Source organism: Meleagris gallopavo, chromosome Z (genome assembly GCF_905368555.1).
Source record: "Meleagris gallopavo chromosome Z, MGAL_WU_HG_1.1, whole genome shotgun sequence".
Lineage (NCBI taxonomy): Eukaryota > Metazoa > Chordata > Aves > Galliformes > Phasianidae > Meleagris > Meleagris gallopavo.
This window is the reverse complement of record NC_139435.1, coordinates 50,889,147-50,912,642: the sequence shown is the minus strand read 5'-3', so window position 1 is coordinate 50,912,642 and position 23,496 is coordinate 50,889,147. Positions and strand designations below refer to the sequence as shown.

The following is a 23,496-nucleotide window of genomic DNA, read 5'->3' as shown; positions in this document are numbered from 1 at the left end:
ACCAAAAGGAAGGAAATTGTGGCTGCTTTATTCAAGCACGAACTCATGGTTTTGGTGAAGGCCGTTTTTATTTTCTACTTGCTTTATTATCTCAGTCTCTGTCAGTAATCTGTTGTAGTAAAATTTTATAGTAGACTTGAATGAATAAAAGGTAGCAAACTGAGCAAGTAAAACATGAAGGTTGATGAAAGAAGGGACAATTCAGCCAGATCTCCTCTGATTATTACTATCAGTGTGTGGTTTCCTCTGCTGCTAGATAGGACTGCTGCTTCTGAAACATGTGACTTGAAATGTAGTTCTAAGTACAAAGCTTTCCAAATGTTAATATGCTTACATCTTCTACTGTTATTTGTGCATCTATTTATTACATTTTCAAAAGGAAATCTTGCAAGCTGTTCAAATTGATCACTTTTATTGTATTTGAAAATAACTGAAAGCAAATGCTCACTTTCAGTATCAAAGAGCAACAATAGTACAGATGTCAGAAAAAATATTCCACTTATTCTGCAGAGATATAAATATTTAGTACTGTTTTTTATTATTATTATTATTCTGAAGGGTTATTTTTAAATAACAGATTAAATAGCACATATATCCAGAAAGCTCAGGAAAGAGGAGGCTGAACATTTTGCACACTTCTCTCTGTTAACCACAGTGTATTTCCTGATGATGTAAACTATTCGCATACAGAAAATACTGACACATATCAATGTGTGTGTGTATGTATATCTGTGTGTGTGTGTGTGTATTAATTCTCAGATAAACAATGTCTTCATTCTGCAGAAATAATCTCGAATTTATAGTTCTTCATAATCTATGCATTTCAGACAGCACGTATGTGCTGTTGCCCTCAGCTAATAAAGAGCTCAAATGCAAAATCTTTCATAGGTCATCAGTACAATTTATCCAATTGTAAATCTTCTCAGGCACAGTTCAGGCTTTTCACACGTGCTGTAAATAACAGCAGTATTTTTCTCTAGATATGAATATGACAAACTAACAAAGTAGCCACTCCTGTCTGAAGCATATATGTTAATCAAAACCCACATTACTAGCATATACAACATTCTATCAGTTTCTGTACACTTCTGATTTAAAATCACAGTATGTCCTTTTATTTTGGTATTGAAATAGGTTGAAATTGTAATCCAGCCTCGTTATTGAGAAAGTAGATTGAATGAGATGAAACAGTGTGTGGGGCTCTTTTCTCTTTCATGTTCTTCAGTTGCTCTTTGTTGCTACCAGTTGGAACACTAGAATAAAAATTGTTGCTTAGGTTATTATGATGATCATGAGAAGTCTAGATTAGGCAAATATTTTCAGGAATATTGAAAATTGCTTATCACTTTATTTTCATAACTTCTGAAGCACAATTAGTTCTCATTAATTGCCTAAATTGACAGATATTTGGATATTCAGAATTTTAAAATTTGTTTACTTTACAAGCAGATGTTTTATTTATAGGGACGTGCTAGATTTGGGCTCTTTCTGAAGGGGGTGGTGGGGTATATTACAGTTGTAGTTTTTCTTTTTTAATATTCGTTGAATATTTTAGTTTTGGCATTAAACAACAAAAGAAAAATTCAAATTTTAAGATCTGTTCCTCTGAAGTGCTACTCTGTTTCTACAGTGGAGAGTTCCTTAAATCTCTTAAAAGCTCTGTATATCTGGAGTAAAGTCCTGCTTACTTACAGATTTGGATTGCAGGAGCACCATTAATTTATTGGGTTTGTGTAGGTGGTTAATCATTAGTAATAACTCTGAAGAAAAATGTCAGTATTCGTGGTGACAGAAAAAGGCAATGCATGGTTTGCAGTGGCAGAGATGGTAGTAATCTCTAGGTTGTCAGCTGGGGACACCTGAATGTATTAACCTGAAAATTAGTGGTGTGCTTTCAGCTGTAATGGTAATGTGACTTCAGAAGATATACTCCTAACTTTGGTAATGCCATAGAGACGATAATCAGATTCACTGTGCTTTCTGTTTTTTAATAAGCTATGAAAAATGATATGGTGCAGGAATGGCGGCAATTTTAGCCCATCAAAGCAGCTTCATTCTTTTCATACATTGAAGTGGAATACTTCATACATGGGTAGTAATGTATTTACCATAATATAAGATGACTTTTCCTTTCACTAGTGGTGCAGCTATTAACATGTAACTAGTTTGCAGTTCTTTTACATGGTTAACATGTGCTCATCTGTTTAAAAAAATATATTGATCTGGTTGTTAAACTGCTGCATCTAGAAAATACTGAAATAGGAAAACAGATACTCAATGGAGGAGTTCCGCTTACAAGAGTTATTAAAAGTGTTGCCAAGTGTAAGCTGTGTATTAAGTCCAGCTTGTATAAATGATGTGTACACCAGGTATGTTACAACATCATTTGGTGTGCTATAAGTCAGAAGTGAGTTGTAGCTGCAGATTTATTCTTTTTATGTGTTGATTGTTGAAAATCTTACCATGGATGTCTTACTGAAAGTGAAAGCAGCTAATGGTGTTACTGAAACTGTTCAGTAAAAAAACTACCCAGGGAAGCCTTGTATGCTGTCTATTAAGTGAAGAGCACAATTGATGAACTGTGTAGTCATTGAGACCTTTCTCTCAGCCTTTCCACATGGAGAGTTTGCAGGATGATGGGGATCTTTACCATCTCTTATCAAAATTCTGTCTACAAGTTTGCCTACTCTGTGTGAAATCAGAAATTTCCTTTAAAATAATTTAATTTGGATTTTATGGGCAATTGTGGGATTCTGATAATTAAATCATAATTTAGCTAGAAAGAATATTCTAAATTAAGATGATAACAGACAACTATTAAAAATGAATTCAATTGTATCAAGGCATTGCCATCCCACAGAAGATTTACTTATGTGAAACAGCAGTTAATTGCCTTAATGCTCTTTGTCTGGAATCTCAACGTTTTTCTCAACGATTTATTAAAGAATAAAAGCATTTTCAACACCTTATGTGCGTTTAGAAACTAAAAGTTAAAGCGTGTTCATACCTTGTCAGGCTTCATGTCATCATCTATTAGTATACAGCCTTGTGGCTCACAACAACTTCATTAATCTTTTTATGGCTACAAAGAATCTACTTCCTTGATGTGATTACATGCAGTATGGAAGTTAAGAAAATTTGGTTTTGAAACTTGCGTGTTTGGGATAATTGTAGGATTTGATATGTTTCCAAATGTCTTGTCCAAACATTTCTAACCTTAAGTTCACTAGAGCAGAATGCACTAAAGTAGTCCTTTATGTTTTACTAGTTGCCACTTTAATGGTTAAGTTTTGAAATGTTGGTTAAAAAATGAAGGCTTGATTTATTATGGCAACCTCAACTTTTACTTACATAATTCAAATATTGTTTGTCTAATGTGAGAAGACTGGCTTGACTTCTTAATACTTACAAGTAGTTAATATCTATTTGTTTTCTTTTTCATTTTTATTTCATTCAGCTCTTTATGTCCTGCAGTATTATTATACTGCTTATCTAATCATTTCTGGTCTGCTTGACACACACACACACACACACACACACACACACACACACAAAAGGCATAGGAAAGGAGTGAAAAAGAAAAAAGTGAGGAATATGGAGCATTTATAGCATTAATTTTAACACAGGGCTTGTATTGTAACAAAGAACAAAAAGGGAAGAGGGACTCCCCAAGGAGGATTGGAGGAAGAGGTTATTAATATTGGAAAAAAATGCAGTTCTTCTTTTGTACCTGCAAGTTCCTGCAGACAGACAGGAAAGTGGAGGGATAATATTAGTGATGGTGATTTACTTTGGAGCTGAGTTTTTATCTTTCGTAACACTCTGATGAACACCAGTGCCAGGATGAGACTGAGTGCCAGACTAGTATGAATTTTTTCCTTATTTCTGTCCTTGCTAGAGGCTAAGCATCGCAGAGGAGTGCAGAGGAAGGTAAAGAGCAAGACTTGAGGCCTGCTGCTCTGCAACTCCGGCCCGTGCTTCTCCTGCCCTGCGCTTGGGCCCCTCGTGCTTCACAGTCTCTCCAGCTGCAAGCTTCTTCCTTTTTGGAAGAACTGACTGTAACTTTTTAGCCTACAGATTAGTGTGACAGGGAGGACTGTTTCTTGTGCTTGTCTTCCCTCTTAGAAATTCTTGGTCAGGTAGCACTGCTGGACTAAACATTTCTATATTCTCACATGTCATCATTGATTACTGTAACTGACCAACTTGGCTCCCATCACTGCCTATCTTGCTTATTACTCTTTGTTGTCTTGGGAAAAGGTCCTTGACACTCTGTTACATAACTTTCCAAGGCAAGGTGGAAATTCTGTTTTTTATTATTTTCAACCTTGTATCTGGTTGTGTAGAGTCTCTCTTAAGAGAGACTTAAAGGAATTAATCCTGTAGAAGTGTGGATGGAGGTTGACTTCTACTATAGTCTTACAAGGTCTTTTCGTAGTTTCAGGCGTGCATCAGCAGTTACTTTACAAGGACAGAATTGGAAGATAAACTTTGAAAGATTTTAACACCCCCTTCCCTCAATCAAAACTCACCGTTTTCTCTGAAGTGAACTTGTTTTGAAAATCTTCATTGGTGTCTAATTCATGAGCATATGTCTCACTAATTGGTTTGGCCATCATTGTGCATATTGCAGCAAAGGTTAATATATTAGGTTTAGTTTTCCTTTGGGATAACAAGAGTAAAGCATACATTAATTAAATGAATATTTTTTTCTTACGGAGCACTTGTAACCTTATAGCAAGCCATTCATATCACTTGTCTTAGAAAAGCTGGACATGACTCACGTCAGTATGTTCCTGCAGCCTGGAAGGCCAACAGTATTCTGCACTTTATCTAAAGAGGGGTGGCAGCAGGGAGAGGGAGGGGATTGTCCCCTCTCTCCTTTGCCTTTGTGAGCCCCATCTTTAGAAAGGATGGAAAGCTGTTGGAGTAGGTCCAGATGAGGCCATGAAGATGTTCAGAGGGCTGAGCATCTTTCCTATAAGGAAAGATTGAGGAAGATGGGCTTGTTCAGCTTGGAGAAGGTTCTGAAGACACCTCATTACTCTCTTCCAAAACATGAAGGGAGCTTACAAGCAGGAGAGGGATTGACTTTTTACACTGTCTGATAATGATAGAATAAGGGGGAATGACTTTAAACTAAAAGATTTAGGTTAGATGTTAAGGAGAAATTTTTTACTCAGAGAGTGGTGAGGTGCTGAGGAGGTTTAGGCTGAGGAGCCTAAACAGGCTGCCCTATATGAGATATCCTGTCCCTGGAAGTGTTCAGGATCAAGCTGGATGACATCCTGAGCAGTCTGATCTAGGTGGCAGGAATGTTGGAACTACATGATCTTTAAGGTCCCTTCCAACTTAAGTTTTTCTATGCTTCTGTGATTTACATCCTAGCATAGGACATAATGGTGATGCTCTGTGTGTATGATATGTGAAACTTCTATCTGTACTGTGAATGAATAATATATACAGCCATTCTAGTCTTAAAATTAAATGCAGTATTCAAAACATTAATGGTAATTAGATGCAACTTACAGAGAGATGTGTTCAGAACTGTTTTCCAAAAATTTATAAATTTAGGAGGAAATACAATTTCTCTCTTTTGTCAATGGGGACAGCAGTGTAATTACTATTCATGTGGTCCAGAGAGGTTTCTTTTCTTCTGACTTCCCTTAATTTTTTATTTCTTTTAATACAATTCATAAAAACAATCTGAGAATCCTATCTTTGCTTTGGCAAACAATCAGAGCAAAAATGCATATATTGCAAATGAAAGAGTTTGAACTGTATTTATTGTCTGTAGGATATTCTTCAATTTTCCCCAAGGATATTCTTCACCAATTTCCTTCCATCGTTCTCTGGAAAATTCACATAATTTTCAAAGCAGTGCAGTAGCCTGTCTTAGCAGACCAGGAGGGAAAATGAATGTAATTAAAAAGCAAGGTTGCCATAGTAAATATAAATAACAAAGAATCCTTTTGCACAGACAATGACAAAAAAGGGATTCTTGGGTGCTGTCATGCTGAAGACAAGCACTGGTTCTGTTAGTTGTAAGATGGGGGAATGAGATAAAGCTTGGTCATAATTCAACAAGATGATAGTGCCAGGGAAAAATGAACCTTATCTGAAACTTTTAGTAACATCAACAATTGTATTTTTTTCTTCTCCAGAAAACAAGTTCAGTTGGACCTAGTAATGCAGATTTTCCCTCTGCGGATCCCGGGATGTACCAACTGGACATTACCTTAAAAAGAGGACAGAATTTAGCAGCACGAGATCGTGGAGGTAAGTACATGTTAGTAAATACTACCTTAATACTTGGGAAATTGGATTTCCATTGGTTTAATTTTAGCAAGATTATTAAAGCTTGAGAATCCAGGTTTTAATTTGTTTAAATGGTTTAAAAACCATGTTGAGGTTCTTTGGCTCAAGGGCATGCAGCAAAAGGAGCTAAGGACAGCTAAACGCACATAAGAGAAGTAATACTAGGTAATATTAGTTTACTTCTAATTTCAAGCTAAGAGTGATGTGATAGATCTAATTTAACCATTCAGATTACAGCTGTCCTATTCAGTAGTTAATTTGTTCCCTGACTGCTTAACATAAGTAATGGCTCTGTATTTTAAGACAGCAGTAAAACTCCTCTCTTTAATGGGTCCAACTGTTACCTGTTGGTCAGTCTGCTGGTCATTGTTGGCATTTTACAATTTGCACTAAACCATGTACAACACACTGTTCCTGAAATGTGTGTTGACACACTGAAACACAACTGGCTATCTTAATGACTGCACATACAACTGTAGCTCATTTTAGATTGGTCAGTAATGCACTTCCTGAACAGCTATTTAAGCATGATAAATCTGGTTAATAAACTAGTGAAAATATATTCATTATGAGAAAAAAAACCATACTATATCTGCAACTGAAAAAATGGTTTTGTATAGAGGCTTTCTGTGTAAACTTGGTGAAATTATTTGGCTGATTTCAGGTCTCAAGTACAGTAGCAGAAACCAAGAAAGTTGTTTACATCAAAGGGATACTAGTCCACTCATAATTGATAATTACATCACTGGAATCAAAATTTTAGTATTCTCATTATTGCAAGATTATTTTTTTAATATTCTTCCTCAAGGTGTATTGATAGCCTATCAAGCTTTACCTGGCATTCATTAAAAATAAAAATACTAAAACCTTTTGTTTGATGAGCAGGAGGGACATCCACATAGCTTCTATGGTTTTTGGATGTTATCATGTAGTTCATTTATATTTGCCATTCCTATTATTTATAAATGAACTGAAATGTGATTATAAATATTTTGGTTTGTTTGCAAGGAAAAAATCTGTAAATATTTTCTGGATAATACAGGAGTTTAAAGTAAACGAAGGGCAGGAAATCTGCTTCCTGAGGTCGAATCCCAGTTTCTGAACTGAGCATCTATAAGGTGCTAAGTGCTTTCAAAGATCTGTTCAAAAACCTGCCCCTTCAGAATCAAACAACCTTGTGCTACTTCTGATATTTCTTCTATGCCTATACACTAAGTTGTTTTGCATGTTTGTCACTCTGTTTTGGAGGTTGTAATTCACTTCAGACACAGACTTAAAGGCATTCTTTGAAAACACTGAGGAAGTACTAAATTTTAGGTTGACCTTAGGGAGGAAGAAGGCGGATGCTGAGCCTGTTTTCACAGAATAGTCTTGTGGCCTGTTTTCTTACCACAAAAAGTAGATGCCTTTCTTTCTTAATTCTTTCCTGACCATGAAAACACTCAGCCCTCTATCTCAAGCAATGGAGGGTTTGTTTTAGCAAGCCACTGCAATTGTGTCATGAAGAGTATGTGTTGCCATAATGAAGTTTAAGGATTCTTCAGGTCAGGAAGGGAGCTACAGATGTGCTTCCTCCCACACCGACTGCATGTTTGATTTCAAAACCCAGAGAGGAAAATACAAAAATAATAACTTGTTCAGGACACCAAGCTAAGCCTGAATGTCCGCTGTTCTGCTCTGCATTTGGTTTGTTTTCCCTTTCTCTTGGAGTTATTCAGAGTGGAGATACTGTCAGCATCTGCAAAACTGGATTCTGAGGGTACTGTATAGGCATTAGGAAAGCGCTTTGTGGATTTAGATAGCTGCTGAGTGGAAAGTGCACAGAAAGAGATTAAGGTTGGGAAGTCATTTTTCTCTGAATGCTTTCTAGAGTATAATATATATTTATTTGTTTTAAGTAGCCCCAGAACTGTTTCACTAACAATGAGCATGTAAAACTGTATTAATACTAGAAGTTTCTGTGGGTACCAGATGCAGCAAGGTCGTGAAAGTTCACTAAGGTATTGAAATGTGCAGGGGGAAAAAAAAATATAAACACAATTCTGAAAGTTTTTGTTCTGTTTTGTTTTCTTTTTTTAATTTAAATTCTTGGTGCATAGAAAAAGGACATTAGAGGGAAATAATTTACTTGCATGTCACATTCTCATTTTCCCATCAACACTTTTTTGGAGACACCAATGTAGACAGAATACTGAGCCAATACCAGCATTTCTTTTGCATTGCCTGCATGCTTCAGCACTGCTTGTGTTAGGGATTTTGAGCCATAAGGTGATTATGGGACAATCTCTTGGAAGCACTGTGTAAATATATATATCCAAATGCCAAATGGAGCTGTCAAGACTGATGTGTTGGATATTAAAATCAGAGGCTGGGAGATTTCTCAGGAATGTCATGAATATACTCATATATGTAATATACTCATATATGTCATATACTACAAGTCGTAACACCTTCCCTCCAAAATCTTCAGATTCTCCGCTTAAAGCCTGACCATTGTGCTTTCTCTGAATTTTATAACTCTCACTCCAAGCATAATGGAGCTATATGGTAGAAAAGAATTTGGTTTTAAATTAAGCTTTTTGCTCCTTAATTCTTGAACTTCAGTTTCACGTATCTTTTTAGAAACCTGGTGCTGAACATATTGCAGTGTTTGAATTCAGCATTGAATTTTCATGGCATGAATGTTCTGCACACTTTGTCTTGCCCAAATTTATAGAAAGAGTTACCATAACATTCTTTGAGGAAAGGGAAAAGATTGCAGCTTTATTTATATGGCTAGCAATGCCAGTATTGTTATGGCTATTAGTTGATAAATAGCATTGTTGATAGTCACAATAATGGCAGAACAGAACGTTCTTAATGAGAGGACCAACATCTTGCTGTTCCTTTCTCAAAGTGTGGAAAACAGCTCTTGTTATGCAGACAATAATTCTGCACCAGTATGTCAGAAGGAAATGTAACTATTCATTTTAAGTCCTCATTTTTATGGGAGATTGTGCCTTCAGTCTGATAACAGCTTTCTTTCCGAGTACTACTGAGTTGTGTACCCAATGCCATCTCAGCTATATGATGGTACAGTTTACATTTGTGCTTCCGTCAGAATCCTTTTGTGACCACAGATATGGTTTATAACTATAGGAGTTGCTTTATTTAAGCCCTTCTTAAAGTAAACGACATACTTAATTAGATTTCAACACTCATTTTCCAAGCCTCTTTCCTGTAAGAGTTGTGGAAAACAGTAGTTTTAACAAAAAAAGTCAGTAGTATCAACAATTTAACCTTACACCTTATATCTTTGTTCTTTTTTAGTTTTTAATTTCTCTTTTTTTTCTTTTTTTTTCTTTTTCTTTCTTTTTTTTTTTTTTTTTAATAAAGTGTGTAATACCGTGTATGCTTTGGGAGTTTTTTCTAGAATTAAGATCTATGAATTGAAAAAAAAAAAAGATCTGTTACTTGTCTTTGAATTGCATGCAGATTTCATGCAGCCACTTTCAATCAGTAATATGCATTTACAATTTTTTTTTCCACTATCTTTAATATGTATAATTTTTGTAACAGAAGAGAAAAAGAGAAAGTGATTTATCCATTTTTGCTTCAAGAGTGATTAATGCTGAGATGTAAACTGAAATATTGTAGGGAATTAGTCATTGGTATTCTACCATTCTCTCCAGTTCAAGGAACAATATCCAAAATATTCTTTTAAATGTTTTGAATAGATTTTCTTCACAGTCTTCTCTTGTTTAACTGGAACCTGGAAGCCACTGTCCTTTGTGTTCTCTAAGAAATGTGCATGCCGATTTGCAATTCCATTTTAGACAAAGTTGGACAATAAGCAGTACAGATTGACTGCAGTAATTCTTGCAGTTTGTGTTGTAAAAACAGACTAGATACAAGTTGAATTGTAACAAAACACATGGAGACTTACCTGATCTTGCAAAACAACACAAGGAGAATTAATTTTGATTGTGAATCTTTTATCAGATCTTTTATGATGATTGTAAGCAACTTATTTTGTGTGTGAAGTCTTCCAGGAAGAGTTCCTTGGAAGAGGCACTTGTATAAGGGCAGAAAGATTTGGCCTCTAACTGGTTAACGTCACCAAATCTCCTTGTCTCTCTGTGCAGAACATTGTTCTGTAGGGCTTCCTAAGACTTTATAACAATAGTTGTTTCTTATGTGGCTGATATGGAAGCTTGTACCCAAAGTGGCAAAAAAAAAAAAAAAAAAAAAAAAAAAAAAAAGCCAGAAGTAGCGTGCAGTTAGTGCAGTATGCAGTGCGAACACTGAGTTTCAGTTTGATTTATCTCTCATTTTCAATATGAAATCTTTCCATCATTCAGAAATTAGCTGATTGAATTGAGGGTAACTAGGAAAGAGGACAGTCGAAATCAGGAAAATGTCAAGGAACTGTAATAGTGCAACAATATAGATGAATAGTTTGCTTTTTATCTGCATATCTCTTTATCCATTTACATCTTTAGGATCTGGAAGAAAAGTAAGTGCCAATGAGACAGTTAAGTAAAATAAGAGGAATCAGAAAGCCTTTTAGTTAGTTCTGATTCTATGCAGCCACAAAATATTTAAAGCACACTTATATAAGACAATACATTTGACTACAGAAAATGTATTTTGTGTTTGAGCAGTGCTTCACTGTTATAGAACACTGAAATCCAATTCTTAACTTGGTTAAAACATAATGCAAGCAGGGCAGTAATGCAGATTGAGAAGCTGTTCATCTTCATGATTCAGAGAAATTTTTTTAATCTGTGAAATACTACTTAGTCTGTTACATAGTCAAGAGTGATGGGAACATGAGGTGATATGAGGAGGTTACTGTAATGTAGTGCTAGTGGAATCTTCTGATCTGGGAAACAGTCATGGGGCAATAGCCAGAGAAATGCTACTCACAATATAACTGGTAGCCTGAAGCCAAATTGCTTTTAGAAGGCATTTGAGATTAGTATTTTTGTGCTACTAATTGGAAACATTTATCAAACCCTTAAATTATATATTTTTATTTTTACTATTTATCTTAAAGTGTTTTAGAGGAGTTGCATTTCTTTATCTGAGTCAGAAATGTAACTAAAAATGCATTTATTCAGAACTCTGGGAGATGTGAATGTGTAAAATAGCTTCTTTTTAGAAACTCTATTTTTCTACAGTGAAGCGAATTGCAGTTGTGGATTTCCATCTTACTGTCAACAGATACAGACCAGCAGTGCCCAGTGCAAAATGCAGACTGGAAAAATACTTTCCGGTTCTCTCTCTGCTCTGCCTTAACTTCGTTGACACTGTTGTAGCTGTGCAGTGGATGCACTGTGGCATTGCTGAGGAGCAGCTGCTTGTGCCTTACCTCCTGCTGCTTGGCAGCAGCCAAGGCTCATACCTGAGGGTGACTGGCAAATAATTGGCCTTTTTTGTTGAGTGAAGGGCAAGAAGGAAAGATCAGATCTGAGAAACGGGGACAGAATACCCAGATGGGCTGGGTGCTGTCCCCACATGCTGCGTACAGTTTTGTCCTTCTGAGCAAAAGGTGCCAAAGGTCACTGAAGGATGGGTTCACTCTTCTGCTTGATTCTGACCTGTCTGATGTGGTACCTGCTCCCACTGGCTGGTACCTCACTGCACTTGCTCCCTTCTATCCAGCAAACTTCTTAAGTCTCCAGGCAGAAAACATGTGGCTTTCTATTTCTGTCACAATCTGGAATTCTTATGTAGTGTAAGAGTTCTTCGCTGGTTGTCAGTTACCTACTGTCCCACTGAAAACTTTAGATCATGTTCTCCCCTTTGCATGGGCAGTTGAAAATAAGGCAGTCACTCATTTTCAGCCTACTGAACTCTTCTCCTCCCTTGTATTTACGTACATCAGAGCTGTGCTGCTTGTTTTTATTTTTTTCCATTGTTACTCCATCACGAGATGATGGAAACATCTGAGGATACCGCATGGCGGTTTTATGAAAAGATTGCTAAATGCAGTTTCCCTGTGACTTAAAAGGACTGTCTTTTGCAATAGGAAGATTATAGAATCATAGAATGAAGATGGACTGTCCAAGTCTACTTTATGTCTCAAATAAATTTGTGGTTATTAAGTAATTTGAGAATATGTCTTAGCTGGCCATACCATGGGATCTTACTGTGAAATTTTCTACAGTTCCAAAATAAATAGTTATAGTACCTCTGAAAACAACGGTTATTGTGAATTTCCTCATGGCTAGCTCTGACAGAGGCTGTCAGTGCTGGCTCTGTGCCACCTTGAACAGAAACTGGCAGGTAATGGCATTTTTCAAACACCACTGCCTGAAGGCTACCGGCTTCCTCACAACCCTGATAGTTAGGCATCCAAATAAAATACTGAGTTTTTGGAGCCTCAGAATGCTGTGAGCCAGAATCTACATCTCTGGGTAGCATGCTATTTAATACAGCAAGAAGTTTAAAAATCCTCAAGTGGAATTTTATGTATGAGAGTTACATAGATTATACAAAAATATTTATTGATATGACTGAGTGGTTATATACAAATGTACTCAGGAAAATTATGAATTACTTTGTAGTTTTGTTTCAAACTGACATTGATCAATTGCTTTTAAGCACCTGGATTTGGAAAGTATACCGGACAAATTCATATGCTGTGAAGGTGAAGTTGTATTTAAGGTTAACCGTTGGCCAAATAAGTACATTGCAGATTTGGAAATTACAAGCCATTAAATGATAATGTAACATGAGGAACAGCAGTCTTAATGTACATTTTACTTCATTGTGGATCTTAGAATTATTTATTTTTGATTTTGACAATAAATCCCACCTCTATTGAAGTTAATAGTAACATCTTTATGAATTTGTGTGGACCAGAACTTACTCTCCTGCAAGTCTTGTGTATGAAATAGTACATAAAATATATTAGAATCCTATGAAACTGCCATAGAAAGAAAACAGTGAAGTTTTCCTTAGTGTCTTTGGAGGAACAGTCTCAGTAGATAGCTTTTTCTAGAAAAGGCCATTTGAGGAGTTGAGTTTTACAGTTAAAAAAACTATTAGATCACTAAACGCTCATAAATACTTGTATTTACCTTGCTGAGGTAACTTCAGGTCATATTTCTTCCATTTAAATTATAGGTCATCTTAGAAGAACAGGAGTAGAAAATTCAAAGGAATTCTAATGAAACTGAGGTAGTCATGCAATGTGCAGTGTAATTTCTCAGAAGTGATTAGAAATGTTGCAGCAGTCGCCATAACTTGAGATGATAAAACTTGTAGTATGACATAAGTTGAGATAAGTTCAGAGGATTCTTGTCCTCTGAAAATTTATTTTCCAGGATATGAAGCCTATAGGTTTTTTCCATTTAAGGTGCTATTGCTCTTCCGTGCATTTTCTACTAAGCTCATGATAAAGCATGAGAAAGAGCATAACTGATGTTTAAATTTGTTTGCAAAAGCTGTGCTGGTACATATTAGCTAACACTACTATCATCACTTGGCTATCCTTGACTACTGATTGAGAATGTTTTTGGATTAGCTTACTTGTACATGTTAGTAAAACGAAGAGCAATTGTTAGAAAAAAATCCCTATAGAGTTATCTGATTATTAAATAGTTCTGTTATAATTGTATGAAAAAAAATAGGGCTTTTCAGAACTACCTGTATCAGAATGGTAAGTAAGACAAAGTGCTTCTCTCCTAGAACCTAATCTCTTTACGTTCTTTAATTTTTCCTACATGTTCTCCTGCTTTAATAACTTAAAGCTATGTAAAACATGAATTTAAACTGAGATATGTTTAATTTTCCTGGACATCTTATGAGGCAATTTTTCTGAAAAGCATGTAGCCCTCAATTGTGGTATTCCAATTGTGTGAGTTGTCCTACTGTGTTTCATAGAATCATAGAATCACCAAGATTGGAAAAGACCTCTAAGATTCTCCAGTCCAACTGTCCACTCGTTACCAATATTTCCCACTAAACCATGGCCCTTAATACAACATCTAAACGTTTCCTGAACACCTCCAGAGATGGTGACTCCACCACTTTCATGGGCAGCCCATTCCAGCACCTGACCACTCTCTCAGAGAAGAATTATTTCCTAATGTCCAACCTGAATCTCCCCTGGCACATCTTGAGGCCATTCCTTCGAGTCTTATTACTAGTTATGTGGAAGAGAAGGCTGACTCCCACTTCACTACAATTTCCTTTCAGGTAGTTGTAGAGAGTGAAAAGGTCACCCCTGAGCCTCCTCTTCTCCAGATTGAACAGTCGCAGCTTCTTCAGCTGCTAGGTCATAATTTCCTAACTGAGCGCCATGTTTTCCATCTCTTCCTGCTTATTTGCTGTCTTATACGCATTGGTGTAGAGGCCCTTCAGCTGGATTGCTTGCTACATTACTGGAGGAGCCCTCTTATAATTTGAAGTTTTTCCCTACTGCTTCCTAATGACAGTGTTCCCTGACTCTTCTCTGTCACTCAGCAGTAGATCCCATTTCCTTCAGTAAATACGGTTTAAAGTGCTGTTGATAAGCCCTGCCAGCTTGCTGCCCAGTGTATTCTTAAACCTCCTGGTTATTTGCATCCCATCTGATGTCAGCATGTCTAGTCCATTGAAGAAGAGTTCTGGATTATAGGACCCAAAGACCTGAGTGTGACACTATCCACACGGCCGTTCATTCAACTGATCTGCTCTTCCCAGACTTTATCATGGAGGACTGTTGAGGACACTACCTGTGCTCCGATCCCTTCAATGTATTTCCAGGGGGCATAAAGTCTTTCTTAATATTTTATAATTTCCTAATTGTAGCCTATTGTGACCCAACTTGTAATAGTCTTGCTCTCTCACATCAGGTAACCTCATCCTATTGTCCTGAATATGGGGCCCTGGCAGGAAGCTCTCTAGAGAGATTATCCAGATAGGCAATTGGTGCCTCAGTGCCCCTCAACACAATGTTCCCAACTATTAAGACCCTTTGCCTTTTGGCAGCACTGGTTCTGATTTGAGTTTTCAGTTGGAGCATTTTAGCATGGCTGTCCCTTTAGAGGTCTAAACCATAATCCACACACTCTTTCCATTCCCAGAGCTTTGTATCTGTTGTTTCTGGGGACTTTGGAAGCAAGGGGGAAGGTCCTGCTCCACACAGACATGAGGGTCCAGTCTTCCTTACCAGTTTCTCCCTGAGCCTGACCATTGCAACAGGTAGTCACTGCGTTTGTTTCAAAAAAATGCTGTACCATTATGCTTCTAGATAAGAAGAAAGCAGTCTATCATGTACCCTTCCTGTATGAACAGCTTTTGTTTTCAAAGAACATATGAATATTTATAAGAGGGGAAAAATGTTTATACACCTAGAAACATCTTTTCTTACCACTGAATGAGTGCAGATGTACAATGAGTAAGTCAATGAGTAAATCCCTACGAATAATAAATAAGGGAAAGGTGGCAGGTGACTTGCATGGGTAAGCAAAGAGATAATGGATAAATTCAAAGGCAAGGAGAAGATAAGTGAAATGTGGAAAAAAGGCCTGTCAACTTGGGAAGAACATAGAAATGTCAGGGGCTGCAGTGAGGAGAAGGCTAAGGCCTGTTTGGAATTAAATCTGGGAAAGGAGGCAAAGGATAACAAGAGAGTCTTTTTCTAGTATGGCAAAATTAAAAGGAGGGCTAGGGAAAATGTGGGTCTGCTATTGAATGAAGTGTGTGTCCTGTTAACAGGAGATGCTGAGAAGGTGGAGATACTAAACACACTCTTTGCTTCATTCTTTACTACTTTGACTGCGCCATATTCTGGACCCTGGATGTAAAAGAGGTTGGAGAACAGAAGACTTCTCCTTGGTCAAGGAGGATCTGATCAGATAATATCTAGCCAAAATCAGTATGTCCGAATGGGATGCACCCATATGTGCTGAGGGAGCTGGCAGAAGTCATTGACAGTCCAGTCTGTCATCTTTGAAAGGTTTTGGAGAACAGGAGAGGTGACTGAAGATTGGAGGATAGGCAATGTAGTACCAGTCTTGAACAAGGGCAGGGAGGATGCCCAGGGAGATCCAGGAAACTACAGGCCAGTCATCCTCATCTCTGTTCCTGGAAAGGTGATGGAGCAACTTGTTCTGGATGCCATTTCCAGAAGATGGATATGAATTCTTCTGATTCTTCCAGAGAAGAAGGTTATCAGCAGTAGTCAACATGGATTCATCGAGGGCAAGTCATGCTTGACCAACCTGGTAGCTTTCTGTGATGTCATGACTGGCTAGGTAGATAAGGGGAGAGCAGTGGATGTTATGTACCTTGACTTCAGAAAGGTGTTTTGCAATGTGTCCCCATGGCATTCTTGTAATGAAGGTGGGATAGATGAGTGGATAGTGAGGTTGATTGAGAACTGGCTGAATGGCAGAGCTCAGAGGTTTGTGATTAGCTGCACAGGGTCTATTTGGAGGCCTGTAGCTAGTGGTGTTTCCTAGGGGCCGTGTTGATCCTGGTCTCATTCAACGTTATTCATTAATGACCTGAATGAAGTGGTAGAGTGCGCCCTTAGCACGTTTGGTGATGATACAAAGCTGGGAGGAGTGGCTGACAAACCAGAAGACTTTGCTACCATTTAGCAAGATTGGACAGGCTGGAGGGCTGAGTGGAGAGGATCGTAATTCAGCAAGGGCAACTGTGAAGTCCTACACCTTGGGAAAGAATAACTGCATGCATCAGTACAGGTTGGGGGTTCACCTGGTGCAGAGGAGCTCTGCAAATAAGGACTTGGGTGTCCTCGTGGACAACAGGCTAGCTGTGAGCCAGCAATGTGACACTGTGTCAGGAAGTTATCTCCAACACACTCTGGGAACATCCAGGACTGTTCCCTTTCTCCTATACTGTATTTCCGGCAGATGTCTGGGAAGTTGCGATGAGAGCAGGGGTTGAGACTGCAAGTCCTCATGTTTGGATGTTGTACTATTGAAAATGTTTTAGTGGGGAAATATTGGTGGTAAGTGGACGGTTGGACAGGATGATCTTGGAGGTCTTTTCCAGTCTTGGTGATTCCGTGTTCTGTAATCTAAAAGAGTCTTGTGACTTGCATTAGGAACTGGGAGGGAGGGAGGCGACATCAAAACTTTTCTAACATTAGTGCTTAACCTTAATATCTCTGTAGAAAATACAATGCTGTGGAAATTATGTTGGTTAAATGCAGATCTGTATGGCTCACTGTCATTAACTGCTTACCAGGAAGACCTGGTTATTTGCTTTTCTTTTACGACTGAAGCTGTAGGGAGAGTAGAATAATATTGTATTTCTTGATTTCTCAATGGTCAGGAAACAGGTATTTCCCACTTTATTAATATTCTCAAAAAAGAAAAAAAAGAAAAAGAAACTAGATTTAAAATTGCACTGATGAAAATCTGTATTGGAAGTGGAAGCTTTGGGCACAATCTCTTGTACTTTCTGGACTATGCTTGAATGTCACTTTCTGTTTTGTTCTGAAAGTTGTTCTGGCCTGTAAGTGAAAAGCAGAAGTGGAAAAATGAATGCGTGCTGTAGTTAAATGATTTTAATTATATCAGTTAATTAGCTTGTTTGAGAGAAATATTTATTAGTGGCTCACCATTTTTCTAAAATGTATTCTTTTTTCTCCTTGTTGGATGAAGTTTAAAGCATCTATAGATGAAATGGCAGCTGAATGTGCTCTTTTAATGTTTTCTTTATAAACTACCATAATTGGTTCTCTGGTTGTAGTGTGAGATTTTAAAATTTACCTTTATCCCCCCCATTCAATGTCTGGCTCTCACATGCTAACAGTGGATCTTCAGCTCAGCTTTTTCAGATACACTGGTTGTTCAACTTTGGTGACGTTGAGTCAAATGCAAAAATACTGTAGAGAAATGTGCATACCTTTGCCTCAGTCTTTCTCAGTTGCAGCAGTTATTTGGTCCCATGATTCCATCTAGCCCTGTGTTCGTTGCTGAATTTTCTTTGATTAGCAGTTTATCCCATTATATTAAATAAGATTTCATTAAGGAACACAGACTGATCGATAAGGAGACAAATATCTTGAAAAGACTGTTAGAAAGCTTCAGGAGCTAATCAAGTGTATTTATAGGATGCACTGAGAATGTCTTTCTATCAGATAGATTTTTATTTTTATTTTTTAATTATTATTGTGGCCAAATCTGCCACTGCTGAATTTTCACTCTTTATTTTCACTCCTATAGTTCCTTCTGGAAAGCAGTTTAGTATTCTTTTGCAAAACCATTTTGAATATTTATTCTGCAAGATGTCTTTACATTATTTACATCCAGGAACTAATCTAAATCCTAAACTTGCAAATCCATCCTGGGAGATGTCTTCATAAGAAGTGTTTGGCTCTGTAAGTGTTAGTGAGTTGGACCTGTGGAGCTGGAGGAGCATTTGTTTCACAGGATCAACTAACCATCTTTGTGATGATGGACAGCATCTGTGCTCAACTTTAATCACAGAATCACAGAATTGTAGGGGTTGGAAGGGATCTCTAGAGATCATTGAGACAGCATGTTTATGTGTCAGTTTGGTTGATGCTTGCTTGGAACAGAGAGTCTGCCACCTTGTGCAAAGAATCCTTATCGCCTTTGCGATAGTCAATAGTGGTGCTTCAGGAGCTGCTGAAGTACAGCACTGTCTTACTGTGTGGCTTTATCTGAAGATTTTAAGCTCATAAGTGAAGGCTTATAATTATCACAGAATCACAGAATGGCCCAGGTTGGAAGGGATCGCAAGGATCATCAATCTCCGACCCCCCTGCCACAGGCAGGGCCATCAACCTCCCCATTTAACACCAGACCAGGCTGCCCAGGGCCCCATCCAGTCTGGCCTTGAACACCTCCAGGGACGGGGGCATCCACGACCTCTCTGGGCAGCCTGTTCCAGCACCTCACCACTCTCATAGTAACAAACTTCCCCCTGACTTCCAGCCTAAATCTCCCCTCCCTCAACTTAAAACCATAAGAGTGAAAATTCAGCAGTGGCAGATTTGGCCACAATAATAATTAAAAAATAAAAATAAAAATCTATCTGATAGAAAGACATTCTCAGTGCATCCTATAAATACACTTAAAACCATTTCCCCTTGTCCTGCTGTTATCTACCCTCTTTATCTACCCTTTATCTACAATATACCCTTCTCTACAAATACCTTTAGGTATTTGTAACATTAATCAGAGCCTGTCTCAGTCTTCTTTTCCCCAGGCTGAATAGAACCAGGTTACTCAGCCTTTCCTCATCCAAGAGACGCTCCAGGTCCTTTACTGTCTGGACGCCTTCTAGAAGGTCCCGGTCTTTTTTGAACAAGGAAGCCCAGGGCTGTATTCCGAAAAAGTTTTGATATCCCTTTGGTTTTCCCCAATTCTGCATGGTATTAGTGAAAGGCTGCATGACTGATTAGATTTATTTATTTTTAATTTTGTCTTTCTTACATATAACCTTTAAAATACCTAATGGTCTCTCCTCAAGGAATGTAAAAGATCTGTGATGGTAATGGAACTTCTAACTAAATGGATCTAATGAGTTGTTGGCTTTAAAGTGGAGAATTGTCAAATCAAGTTTCAAGCATCCATGGCATAGATATACAAACCCTGAGGTTTTGCAATATACTATAAGTAATGCTTGACATACTTCACTACTAAATTTGACACACAGAAGTGAATTAATATTAAACTGTTCGACATTTGGCTCCTAAAATATCATTAAGTGTTTCTGACACAACAGTGTTTTAAATCCATTTCAGATTTCAAGGGAGTCTTATGAAATTTGCAGAACAAGACATACTGCCTAAAGCTGCAACTCAGGGCAGCAGTGAGGAAGATCTCTGAGAATTATGGCATGTGGGAGATATTCATACAGCTCTTGTTGATTTTTTGGTGTCCATGTTCAAAGTATTTTCCAGCTTTCACAGTATGAATTCAAACACGAAAACCCTCAGGCTAATTGTGCTAGATTAAACTTTTATGCCGCTGAAATTCTGCCCTAGTAATGATAAAATAGAGTGACCATAACTGTCTCACCTGAGATCCCTCTTTCCCAATTTCTTTTTTAGCTAAACAGTCCTGACATCTAGCGGCTACATGAAATAGTGCAAAGAGCTTTAGTCAAGCCAGTCTTCATGTTCAGAAGAGCACGGGGCACTTTAATAAAAGATAACCAATCCTTTTCTTTATGGATTTAAACACAAACGTGAATTTGAGAAACAGATGACAGAATTATGAGATTGAACTCCATTGAATATTTTTCATTAAAATGTTTTTCACTTACATGACAGGAAAATCTTACCTATTGGCATTTTAGGGAAGGTAATTAGTTTGAATTTTCAAACTTTTTTATTTATTTTAAAGATTTTACTATTTACTATTTTTAGTAATAAAACTTTCTTCAACCTGCTGTCAAGGTCAGTCTTCCACTTAGACTGTAGCTCGCGCAGCTTGTGTGTCTTCTAACTGTGTGGTTAACTTGAAGCAAGACCACACCCAGCTGCACATCAGTCATGTTTCTGGTCCGGATCCACCCACACACTATTTACCAGCTGCTTCCTGAAAAGCCTGATAGGGCAAACAAAAGGACTGCAGTTTCTCCTTCAGCCCTCATCAAGGGGCATCTCTGTGGTCTTAACAAATCCCACTTGTGCAGTCTTTCTGACTCATCTGTTCTGACACTTTACACCCACATCTCATCCAATCTCTAGTGATTAGATTTTGAACATCTTTATTTCACTTTTCCAAATTCTCTTCGGAGTTACCTGTTTGCTCATTGTTAACCGTTCCCCAGATGTATCAGGGAGCTTAAGGCTGTGCACATCTGCAATTATGTGACTTATCTGAACTTTGTGAACTGACATTGGATTTAATTTGTTCATCTTGACTGTCATGAAAGACAATCACAATACTGTCAATGGACACTATAAAGTCAATGAAGTGTTACTTGTGATGCCAGTGGAGCCAGAATTTGTTCCTAACATCTGCCCAAGCATTTTTAAAGACATCATATAATTAGATAAGTATATAACAGAAATCTATTTTGTTACCTAATTTTTGTGATTGCATTAAGATGAAATCCCAGTCTTAATATGGTCATGATTTTTTTAACCAAAAGCTACACTGGAACAACTGCCATTTCATGTGTGACTTTGAGTTTGGATTGCAGACGACAGAAGGTAATGCAAGCACCCTCTCATTATCAGTATTACAAATTAGCTGACTACTGGCACTGTAGAATTAGATTGTGACAATAAAAAAGTAATCAAGCTAATGCTTTTAATATAATTATCAATACAAACTATGTTAATAGCCGAACTGGATTAAAAGGACATAATTAACAACGTACATTTCATCTACAGGAACCAGTGATCCATACGTCAAGTTCAAACTTGGAGGAAAAGAAGTGTTTAGGAGTAAAACAATACACAAGAATCTCAATCCTGTATGGGAAGAAAAAGCTTGCATTCTTATAGATAACCCAAGAGAACGCTTATATATAAAGGTGAGACAGTATATTATTTGTCAGACAAATTACAGCCAAAGAGTTATTGACAGAATTTATGTTTTTAAATGCAAAGTATATTATTAAAAAAGCTTGAAGTGAATTATAATTCTACACTGGTCATTTTCTGCCCTTATTACTCTTAGGAATACATAAGGAATGAACACATGCTGGGCTCTGTAGCAGAAAGAAGCAGATTCAAAAGGGGACACTTAAAAGAAAGCTAGCTACCTGTTTTGATTTAGGTCAAATAGCAACCCTACCATAAGGTGACAAGGGAATAGGAATATGTATTTTGTTTTTTCTAGGAAGGATATACTGACAGGTATAATGTCCTTCTTTGCAGATTTGTCCTATGAACACAACATCTAAATATTCCTGTTTGTGGCTTACTAAGTCCTGGCTGAGGTATACTAAATCAGCTGAGTGTGTCCACTGGATGTTTTCATTTTGGTAATTTGTGGAGAGAAAAAACAATTCCGTTTTGCAAGAAGAACTGAGATTTTATCATTTATTTTTCTTTCACGCTACAGTGAAAACAAGAGAGATAAAATATGACAGTATCCACTCGTGTAGATCAATGCATATGATCGATTTAGACACAAATACTTCTGTATTCAGTTCTTCATGCTTGTAGCCACTGGAGTATAAGATTTTGGTAACATTATTTCTGTCTAAACCCTGTCTGTATTAAGGTATCTGTAGAAGATGAACAGCTTTAACTTCTTAAAAACTTTTTTAAAAAAAGGTTTTTTGTAATGCAATAGTAGAAGTATATGCATCAAAATCAAAGGCCTTGAGTCCAGTCCTGTTACTTCTCCATTAAATGTTCCAATTACTACTAACAAGTGTCTCTCTTTCTTTAGAGCGAAAGATCTCTTCAGATCTCAGAAATTGTCATGACAGTATTTGACAAGGAAATGTAACTTAACTAGGAAGTTTGATTTTGATGACAGTTTCCTATTTTTGGCTTGCGTAGTTATGTGTTATCTTTCCTTTTTACCGTCCGTCTTTTTTGTACATTTCCTTCCAAAAGACATTCCTTAATAATTTATTTTTCTTCATTCTGATTTGAGAAGGCCTAACCTCAATCCATTGACACCACATTAGCCACAGATTCTTTTCTGAATTTCAATAAACTTGTCCAGGTGCATTGTTTTTTAGACAGCAAGTTAGCAGGCTGCATCCTCATAGTGAGGAAGAAGTGTACTGATACCTTACAGATGTATTAAGTCATTGTCTTACAGTATTTCTAAAACCTAAAAACCTCCAAAACCCGGACTGATAGAATTTGATCATATCTCATATTGATGCAAGTGCTGTTTATAACCCACTTTTTACAATCATATCACTCCCACTTGTATTATATAAGATTTCTAAGGGTGTTAATTCATGTCTAGTAAGTTAGTGATTCTCCTTGCTTTAATTTTCCTTTTGCTCTTCCTTTTCTAGTGTCTGTATTTATAAAAATACTGAGTTTGTTCACATGCGCAGTCTGGTACTGGTATACCATTGTGTCCTTACATTATGCATTCCAACTTCTAAATAAGCAGTTTCAAAATTATGTGTCTAAAAAGCGTATTGATAGTTTCAGTTACTCCTTGTCTGACTAAGAAACATGTGGCTTAAGTCCAGAAAAGTGTTTTCAAGAAAATGAAGCACGAGTATTTCAAAAAAAGATTTCTAATGCTGAAAAATGTTTGTATCCCCTGT

At 37.2% G+C, this 23,496-nt stretch overlaps 1 protein-coding gene across 9 annotated transcripts in view; it reads left to right on the top strand.

Annotated features, from left to right (window-relative positions):
• The window catches only part of MCTP1 (multiple C2 and transmembrane domain containing 1), a 257,514-nt gene that overhangs the window by 86,011 nt on the left and 148,007 nt on the right, over window positions 1-23,496 (top strand). For all 9 annotated transcript variants that reach the window (XM_085212694.1, XM_085212695.1, XM_085212691.1 and 6 more), the window contains exons 2-3: window positions 6,165-6,279; window positions 21,641-21,783. In XM_085212694.1, coding sequence (XP_085068820.1) covers window positions 6,165-6,279; window positions 21,641-21,783 — 258 coding nt within the window. The remainder of the gene's footprint in view (window positions 1-6,164; window positions 6,280-21,640; window positions 21,784-23,496) is intronic.